Here is a 10,539-nt window from a genome sequence, read left to right as displayed (position 1 = left end):
GTCTGCATGGTAATAGTGATAAATGATGGACAGATATATAGATACTAGAACTATGAATTTGTCGATTTTAATCGTACTATTTTTCTTGCTTTTTTGCAAAAAAGCTTCATTTGTCAGTTTATGAATCCTCAAAATTGTTGTACTCAGGTGACCGTTAAGGCCCCTGGGCCTCTTGTTTCTTAAATGAAATTATTTAATAAAGCCACAAGAAATTCTGAATGTCCTTGTTAACTGCTAAAACATCCAAAACAAACTGGTAGTCTTCATTCTCAATGTCGAAATATCTGTTACAGCATGGACTTTTGCACATGCTACTTATATAAATCGTGTACATGTAAACATTATGAAGTTCCGTGTGCGAAATTAAACGAGGGGCATGGTGCATCTTGGAGGCTTTTGTATTTATATTTCCGTTTTTAATTATCAACCCTATTTTACTTTTATTAAATCAGTCTGCATTTCTCATTTATCATGCTAATCCGTTTTGTTTACCAAATTTATTACGGGTGATTTTGTTAAGATTCACCAAATCTTATTGTGAAATGTGCAACTTCACAAGTTTCCACAAGTCTAGACAACAAAGGTCATTGAGTACCGTGTCACTTGAAATCAACATCGTTTGCACACGAGAGGGAGTTGTAAAATATAACTAGACTACTTGTTCATGTTGATACATATAATTCCCTTTGCAGAACATTGTAGAAGATTTCCCATTAAAAAATGTAACAATCTTAGGTCACCTGAGTCACTCAGGTGACCTATTGCTATCCGTTTTCGTCTGTCGTGTGCGTCGTGTGTTAACATTTGAACATTTTTAGTATCTTTAAAAATCTTCTTCTTTACTCCTGGACATCAAGCAGTCAAACTGTTGGCATGATTGTAATAAGCATTGAGCCCTCTACCAAAATTGTGAAATTCATGGCCCCAGGGTCAGGGGTTCTGGTGCAAGGGTGGGGCTATATAGATCATATAGGGAAAGTGCATTATTTCTTTGAAAACCTTCTTCTCTGCTCCTGGGTATAAAATAAAGTAACTAACTACATAGTTACGATGAGGAAGGTTGCCTCTTCCCACATTGTGAATTTCATGACCCCAGGGTCAGGAGTTCTGGTGTTGGGGCGGGACTCTATTGATTATATAGTGAAAATGCATTAATTCTTTGAAAATCTGCTTTTCTCCTGGGTATTAAATAAAGTTACTTAGTACATAATTATGATGAGCAAGAGAGCCTATTCCAAAATTGTGAATTTCATGACCCCAGGATCAGGAGTTCTGGTGTTAGGGCGGGGCTCTATGGATTATATAGTTAAAATGCATTAATTCTTTGAAAATCTTCTTCTCTGCTCCTGGGTATTAAATAAACTTACTAAGTACATAGTTATGATGAGGAAGGTTGCCTCTTCCCAAATTGTGAATTTCATGGCCCCAGGGTCAGGGGTTCTGGTGTAAGGGCGGGGCTCTATTGATTATATAGTGAAAATGCACTAATTCTTTGAAAATCTTCTTCTCTGCTCCTGGGTATTAAATAAAGTAACTAAGTACATAGTTATGATGAGCAAGAGTGCCTCTTCCAAAATTGTGAATTTTATTCCACAAGGTAAGGGGTTCTGGTGTTAAGGCGGGGCTCTATTGATTATATAGTGAAAATGCAATAATTCTTTGAAAATCTTCTTCTTTGCTCCTGTGTATTAAATAAAGTAACTAAGTACATAGTTATGATGAGCAAGAAAGCCTCTTCCAAAATTGTTAATTTCATGGCCCCACGGTCAGGGGTTTTGGTGTTAGAGCGGGGCTCTATTGATTATATAGTGAAAATGCATTAATTCTTTGAAAATCTTCTTCTCTGCTCCTTGGTATTAAATAATGTAACTAAGTACATAGTTATGATGAGCAAGACAGCCTCTTCCCAAATTGTGAATTTCATGGCCCCAGGGTCATGGGTTCTTTTGTAAGGGCGGGGCTTCATTTAATAATATAGTGAAAATGTAATGTCTTTCAAAATATTTTTTTCTACTACTGGTTATAAAGCAAAGAAACAAGTGTATAAATATGATGAGCAAGGGTGCTTCCTCCAGAATTGTGAGTTCATGGCCCCTGGGTCAGATGTTCTGGTGTAAGGGTGGGGCTTTATTTATTTAATAATATAGTGAAAATGCATTTCTTTGAAAATCTTCTTTGCTTCTGGTCATATTTGAGGCAAACAGAGTAGAAGTTTTAATATGCAAAGGTATTTTTACCAGATTTTTGAATACCTGGACCATTTAGTCAAGTGTTCTGGTCCTGGCCAGGGCTCTATTAACTTGTATTCTGCTGAGCAAAGTTATTCCCCTTTGCCATTCACCATTGATAATTAATCACTGTAAACAATGTATTTAAAAGGTAAATAGAATACGAGAATTATGCAAGAATATTTATTGTATAATACAAAAAGTAATTTCATAGTTTTAATGATTAGGTAGACTTGGAAATAATAGATGAATAAAAATGAGACAAAAATAACTTATCTTTTTGAATGTTCTTCAAAGGCAAAGAGAGGCCAATGTGAGAAGTAATAATATGGGGTTAAAAAATAGATATTTTGTTAAATAGTCTGCATGATAATAGTGATAAATGGGGAACAAATAGATTCTAGACCAATTGTTTTGTTGATGCCTATCATACCATTTTTCTTGCTTTTGGGCAGCATAGCTTCATTGATCAGTTTATGGATCCTCTAAATTGTTGTATTGTACTCAGGTGACCGTTAAGGCCCTTGGGCCTCTTGTATTTCCCGAGAGAGAGGGGGGGGGGGATAATTATTCCTCTTTTTCAGATTTACAATGTAATTTACAGAAGGTTCACTAGATCTTGATGATTATAATAATATGAATAATTTGGGACTCCTGTTGAACATGAAATGGACACTGTATGATAAAAATATTGATACATGTAAATAAGACTCCCCCCCCCCCCCCTTCCTAATTTTCAGAACTAAAATATTTCTTAGGGTGAAGAGAGAAGACTAAAGGAACAAAAAACAGATTTTTTTTAATTCCATATGAATTGTTCAACTGCATCAATGATATTAAAACAATTGGAATTTTTAAAAATAAGGTTCATCCCCCTTTTCCTGCAACAAATATATATATATACCTATGCTCTCATGCTAATAACATAATTGGATTATGAATGCTTACATTAGAATAAAACCATATTAAATCATAAGAATAATGTATTTAATAATTTTTATACGAACAAATTGTTCACTTGATAAAAACTGTGTTCTACACCCCCCCCCCCGTCTTTTTCCATATTTTTTAACACTATATATCAACATCGTACATAGCTTGTAATATCATTTCATCACTTTACAGTGTTTTTTAAATTATTGAATAATCTACTTGAAATTTCAAAATTAATTTTTAACACAATGAGAAAAAACTAAGTCCAAATTAGATACATAAAAAGTACATCCTTATTTTACTGATTTTGCCAAAAAAAGTTTAATTCCCAGAAAAGTACATTTTAAGTACAGTGAAAAAAGACTAAGTCCAAATTAGGTACAAAAATAGTACTGTGGAAAAAAACTTAGTCCTAAAAAGTACAAAAAAGTACTGTGAAAAAAAAAGTCCAAATAAAATACAAAAAGAGGTCATCAGCTTTCAGAGGCAATCTGGCCCAGTACAAAAAAAGTATACTTTTTCTGACCTTTTTCTAAAAAGCACAAATTTATATAGTAGAAAAGTAGCATTAAAGTATACTTTTTGTACTTTATTTTGGTATGGGATATCCTTAAAATTCCTTTAAAAATGGCCAAAAGTTGAAGTATTTTTTCAATATTTCATATAGATCACAACCTCTGATCCAAAATATGCAATAACATAATGAAAGATCTGTTTCTGAAGATCATTTACCAAGTTTTAATTTTTGGATTGAGGGATGTGTTCATATTTTAATTCTTTGTTGAAATTAGTCAAATACGCCTGTTTTCTGCAAAATTCAAGAACATTGCATCTTCACAAAGCCTGCATTCCAATACCTGGATTCTCAAAAATAAATTTTTCTATGGGAAATGAGAGCACTAAGTCTCTACTTTACTTTGACGTATGAAATGGGATTGAGGGTGAAAGTCAATTAATTGATATAAGGACATGGCTATTTTATGCATAAAGTGAACCTAGCTCTTTGTCCACCGAATCAAAATTTATGCGTCTCAAGTGGTCAAGGGCACGGTTATTTCACACACTGTTTTGCATTGACTGTTGTTTGAAAGCAATTTAATAGGCAGTTTAATTTTCATTATTTACTTCGTATTAATTACAGCAATTTAATTATTTATTGAGCAATCATGTGAACAGGGCATTAGAATTTTCAAAAATGTTTCGGTAGTGCGGTTTCCAAGAAAAAACTGTTGGTACTGAGGCTACTACTGAGTACCTGAGACAGTACTGTGTAGCACCTTGATCTATACTGAGGTTTCTACTTAGAGGTTTCTACTGTCATGATATTTGATACTGAGAAGCAATTTCCTTCAACTTTTCTTTTTAGAATGCGTATATACCTTCCTTACCTACGTAATATTACTTCATTAAAATTACAAACACAAAAATTATTTGCACTTCGCTCAATATGAATGTTTAAAGAAACAAAGCAATTTTATGCAGATAACCAATCTGAGTACAACATTTCCAAAAATATACTAATCTGTAAACAGACTGAAAATGTAATCATTAGAGATGAATAAATCACCGAATTATATTGATTGAAGTTTACGTTCAAGGAATTTGTCAGCGAATACCCCCTTCCGTATGTCCTTCCGCCTCACTTTGCATTAAGCTTAGTTCAAAGCTCAGAATCAAGATATTTTTTATCAAACTTCATATGCTGATACGTATTGACAAGAACTTTTCAACTGCATCAACATTTTTGATCTTGACCTTACATTTGACCTTGACCTCACTTTTCTTAAATTAGTGTTTAGCTCAATTTTAAAGAAACCAACTGCATCAACATTTTTTGACCTTGACCTTTATTTGACCTTAACCTCACTTTTCATAAATTATTATTTAGCTCAGTTTTCCTAAAAACATTCAAGATATTATTTTATCAAACTTCATTTATTGATACATACTACCGAGAGCTATTCAACTGCTTCAACATTTTTGTTCTTGACCTTTCCTTTGACCTTGATCTTACTTTTCTTAAATTTGTGTTTAGTTCATTAAAGAAACCATTAATATGATATTTTTATCAAACTTCATATGCTAATGCATACTGATGTAAGCTTTTCAACTGCATCAATATTTTTTTTGTTCTTGGGGTTTCTTTTGACCTTCACCTTACATTTTTAAATTAGCGTTTATCTCACTTTTCAATAAACCATTCAAAATATTTTTATCAAATGTAATATGCTGATAGTGAGAGTATTAGTGAGGACTATTCAACTGCATCAAAAACTGTTGACTTAGACCTTTTCTGTGGCCTTGACCTCACTTTTCTTAATTTGCATTTTGTTTAGTTTTAAATAAACCATTTAAGATATTTTTTGTGTAAGCTGATGCACTTATCATTAATTTGATGAGAATTTTTCATCTATATCCACTTTCTTAGATTTCTGTCTCAATTTTAAAGAAACAATTCCAGATATTTTCATCAAACTTCATACACTAATACAAATTTTCATATTACATTACTAATATACCCTTGGCGGGGCATTCACATCCTATGGATATATTTCTAGTTCCATGTTGAAATAGGAACCTGAGTGTCTGTATCACACTAGCCTGCTAGTGTAAACATCAGTGTCCACTATAGAAACTTTAAATTTATTACTACTTGGGACTACCTCGGTCTACTCAGTAGTACCGCATCAGTATCACCCCGGACTTAGTACTATCTCGGTCTACTCAGTAGTACCCTCATCAGTATAACCCCAGACTTTCTCGCCGCAACTTGACACTAATTTAGGGTTTCATTGAATTCTTATTGTTTTTTCAATTGTAGCATTTACAGGCACCTGCCTTTTTTTCCATTATGATGCCCTATTTCTTCTTTTAGACTACCTAAAGTTTTGGATAACCTCAATCAAGACATTTGGAGGCACTAAGGCGCCTGTGTTCGTTATTGTCACACATACAGAAAGAAAATCTACGGATGTAAGTAATAAGGCTAATATATATATAAATGTATTTCAATTTTAATGTGCATTATAAGAATGAAGATATCACCAACAAATAGTGAGACTACAAAAATAAATTTATTTTGTTCTCTGATTTTGATTGTAGGACAAATACATTTAAGTGTGCAAATTTTAAAACTGAAATTTTAAATTTTTGAATCTGAACATTAGACTAAGACTTACAGCGTATCATAGCTGCAGTTAATTCTTTTTAACTTATTTAAGCCAAAGATTCAGTTGAGTTTTTCTGACAAAATTTCTCTATTGTCCTAAATAATGTCATTTTTACCTATCCAGAACTATAACTGAGCCAATTTCAACCAACCTTGCTAGAAAGCAAGTTGTGTAAAGGAGACTCAAATTTTTTGAAACAAAGGACAACATCTTTCAAGTGTAGATAGTTATGAAATAGTGTAAACTGGGTGGGGTAACATAAAAAAATCTTTTCAAGTCCCATTGAAACTGTAAAAGATTATCGGTGTGTGAAAATTTCCTAACATAGTGTAGAATCAAGTTTGCTCAATTATTTTCCACTGAAATAGGGATGGGCATAAGAAGGAATAAATTTTTACATGTATGCGAAATGTGGGGAAAATGTTTTGAAATCTATTCAAGAAAGGAAAGGCTATGTTTAGTAATATTAAGGGACAATCGTTTTCAGGTAATGCAGATAAAATTTGTTCAAATCATGGCCCTTATGGTGTAGTGGGGCCACAATAGGGATCAAATTTACATGGAAAAGAAATGTTCATTAGTAAGAAAAAACTTAAGAATGATTTTTTTAATCTTGTAGTAAAGAACTCGATGGCCAGTAAAACATTAGGAAGCTTTGTGGCCCATGTGCTCAAGTAGTATTTTTAAGCTACTGTACAGTGTATTCATCTTTTTAGGAAATAGAGAAATACTTTGAAGAGTTCTGGAATGCTGTACCAGAAGAGGACAGAGATTGGTTAAGTGAGTCTCTGAATGATCGTAATTATGCCGTGGGTCTAGTTGAACTAAATGACAATACAAAGAAAATGCTAGAATCAATGAAAAAGTCCATAGTCGAACTATTTTCGGACGAGGTCAACACAAAAATTGAAATCCCTTCTTCGTGGGCTTTAATGGAACAGTTATTATATGATGGAGCCTGGAAGGTTTTGTCTCTTGCTGAAATTTGGAGGCTCAACTCATCTCTTCCTGGTGAATACCAAATTAAAAGTGATGAGGAAATGTCTACGTTTTTAAAGTGTTTCCATGACAATGGCCTTCTTTTGTATTTTGAAGAAGAGAAACTGAGGAAACATGCAGTACTGGACATTCAATGGTTTGCTAAAGCTTTCAGCAAGATTATTGCTGATAAAAACCATGTCAATAAAGACTGCAAAACGAGATTAATCAAAGAGTGGAAATCCTTCAATAAAACGGGGGAACTGAAAGATAAAGTGATAGTTGCTTTATGGAAAGATGAACCTTTATACCTGACACACAAAAGTGAAATTATGTCGTACATGGAGAAGCTTCAAATGCTCGTACCTTTGGAGTCTTTCGGGGCTGTATCAAAAGGTGACATGTCATGGTATATCCCGTGTATGAACAAAAAGCAGTTTAAAGCTAAGTTTTGTGAAGATAAATGGGAATGCTCATCCATTTTGTGTTTTCAATTCACTTCTTTTGCCATGTTTGTGTTCTACAGACTGGTAGCATACTGCATAAGTTTTCTAAGATGGAGTGTTTCAACAGATGGAGATAAGGAAGGATGTCTATGTCTTTATCAAACAGCAGCAGTGTTTGATCACAAGGAACACACTGTTGTTGTTGGCATATGTAATGATGAAATTCAACTACAAGTGTTGCGAATCAGACCATTGGCTGTAGATAAAGAGATATCAAATGAAATTGGAGGCTCCATTGAACAGTCCATAGAAAAATTGACAGAAACATTTATTGACACAAAGATTTTCCGTAAAGGATTCAAATGCCAAAACGTTATTTGTTGTGAGAATGATCAGTCATTCACCCTTGCACGTGAACTCTCAAAAATCAAGGCTAAAGAAACGCAGTGCAAGTGTCGATTTCAGGAGAAACATGTGATAAATGTAGAAACCACTCTCGGGTTCTGGGAAAAGGTAACTATAACTTATTACACATCCCTCTCCCCAAAATAATAAAAATTGATAAAGTTTATTATGAATCATTTTGTCTGTCTGTTTGTACGTTTTTCTATATAATTATGTCTGGGCAATATTTTAAAATAAAAAAAAGAAATTGGAAGATCACAGTGCTACAGAAATCCATTATGAACTGAGTATATAATCATGACTTGATTTTGACAAAAGATCATTTTGGGTAGGTAATGATCATTGACACAGAGTGCAATATTTGAGTTGTCCTTAAATATTAAATGGATATAATTTGAAAGTTATTACCTTACACAAAGAAATGTTTATAACTAGGGAAATCCATTTCACTCAGAAAGCCTAGTCAAATAAGTGGGGGCTTCCGTTGACCAATAATTCGGTACTCAATAAAATAATTTTCTGATAAACAAGGAGATAGAACATTGAAATAAAAGTCGAAATGATACATTTTAGAGCTTAGTGTCAAGGTTTAATAGTGTCAAAGTGTAATTGTGAATGCTACTCAAGGCATAAATAATCTAAACATTATTTCTTTCTGTTTTAATTATGTGCCATTATTTTTCTCCTTCAAGCAGACAAAACCTAACTTCTGACTATGATACGTCGTCTTTAAATAAAATCCCTTTTAAGTACCTTTCATCCTACTTTTTCTTCACTTTACTTAAAGCATGGCCCGTTAAGATCGACACAATCACTAGTTTGCTTCAGATTTGTTGACACTTTCTCAACGATATCTAGTTTGCTTCAGATTTGTTCCAGAACCATATCACACTAGTCAAATTACTGATCAATTTCTCTTATCTGGAGAAATTAAAAAGAGCTGAATAGGAACATCATTTAATTTTGAATTTCATGTACTTTTGGTTAATTGGCTTTGTAAGTATTACTTTGGTTTACTTTTTTTCCAGAGAAATACAAGTGATCCCAGCGCTCTAAAAGCCTCTGGACAAGACCTTGAAGGCAGATCTAGATTTGCAAAACTTGGAATGTCAACAAACGATGTGTTAAATCAGGCTTACAGAGATATACTAGAATTGGAGATCCCTCCTTCTGATATTGAAAACAAAGTGAATTCATCACCAAACAAAAAGAAAATGAATCTGAACCAAGATCAAGAAGATCTTCTGAAAAAAGCAAAACATTCTGGATATAAAGTGTTTGATATTTCATTAACATACAAGTTGATAAGAAACATTTGTTCAACGATCCCTAAACCAACAAAAGGAAAATGGGGAGAAAACAGCATGCCTGCAGCAGGAGACATAACAGTAGGTGATGACATCGAGAGAATTAGGTTAATCCGAAATAGTTTGACTGCACATGTGAGTTCAGCCTCCACTACTCAGACAGAATTTGATGACACCTGGTCGACGATGTCAGATATCTGTCAAAGACTAGAAACCTTCACTGGAAAAAAGTACTTGGCTAGTCTTAAACACATTCATAAACTGAGTTTGAAAGAGGAAGGTGAAGATGCAATAAAAGCTATTATAGAAAAGTTTGTCAAGGATCAACATGAACAATTGAAAACAGTCGTGTCAGATGTTCAAGAATTAAAGTCGAATGTGCAACAAGTCATGTCTGATATGAGGACATTTAAACGAAATTGAAAAGACTGGAGGCAACTGTTCCGAAATAACAATTTTTACTCATAGAACATTTGAGGCAATAGTAAAGAATTAATTCTATTACACCTGCCTTAGGCTGCATAAGCATCATCAATATACCAAAGACTGCGTCCAGAACAAGAAAATGTCCTGCTAGATGCATTCGGGATATAAGAATTTTGACATTTCTTTAATATACACACTAATAAGAAATTTGTTCAAAGACTCTTAAACCAACAAAAGGAAAATTTGGAGAAAACAGCATGCCTGCAGCAGGGGAGATAACAGTAAGCGATGACATCGAGAGAATTAGGTTACTTTGAAATAGATTGATTGCACATGTAAATTCAGCCTCCACCCCTCAGACAGAATTTGATGAGTTCAATAATGAACTCCTTGATAAATATTGGAGTTAACAAACACGGTATGAACCTCCTTTTAAGTTCCAAACTATGGAATACTGTTGTTGTACCAGTCGTTTTTTATGGCTGCGAGATGTAAACAATCATTTCAAAGAAATCAACAGAGAATCTTGAAATATTACAGATTTGCAGCACATAGGATTCAAGGATTCAATCGAAAATCTCCATCACCATGCACTATATACTCGTTGGGACTCATAAAAATGGAAAGTTTATTCAGAAGAACCAGT

At 33.5% G+C, this 10,539-nt stretch overlaps 1 protein-coding gene across 1 annotated transcript in view; it reads left to right on the top strand.

Annotated features, from left to right (window-relative positions):
- The window catches only part of LOC133180654 (uncharacterized), a 35,259-nt gene extending 25,369 nt beyond the window's left edge, over positions 1-9,890 (top strand). Inside the window, exons 4-6 of the mRNA XM_061315125.1 lie at positions 6,037-6,134; positions 7,048-8,268; positions 9,189-9,890. Of these exons, the coding sequence (XP_061171109.1) occupies positions 6,037-6,134; positions 7,048-8,268; positions 9,189-9,890 (2,021 nt within the window). The remainder of the gene's footprint in view (positions 1-6,036; positions 6,135-7,047; positions 8,269-9,188) is intronic.
- Positions 9,891-10,539: the final 649 nt, after the last annotated feature.

Source organism: Saccostrea echinata, unplaced genomic scaffold (genome assembly GCF_033153115.1).
Source record: "Saccostrea echinata isolate AGI-Se365-2 ecotype Australia unplaced genomic scaffold, CSIRO_AGI_Sech_v1 ptg000007l, whole genome shotgun sequence".
NCBI classification, from domain to species: Eukaryota; Metazoa; Mollusca; class Bivalvia; order Ostreida; family Ostreidae; genus Saccostrea; species Saccostrea echinata.
The sequence above is the reverse complement of the archived record's forward strand: the minus strand, read 5'-3'. Positions and strand labels throughout refer to the sequence as shown.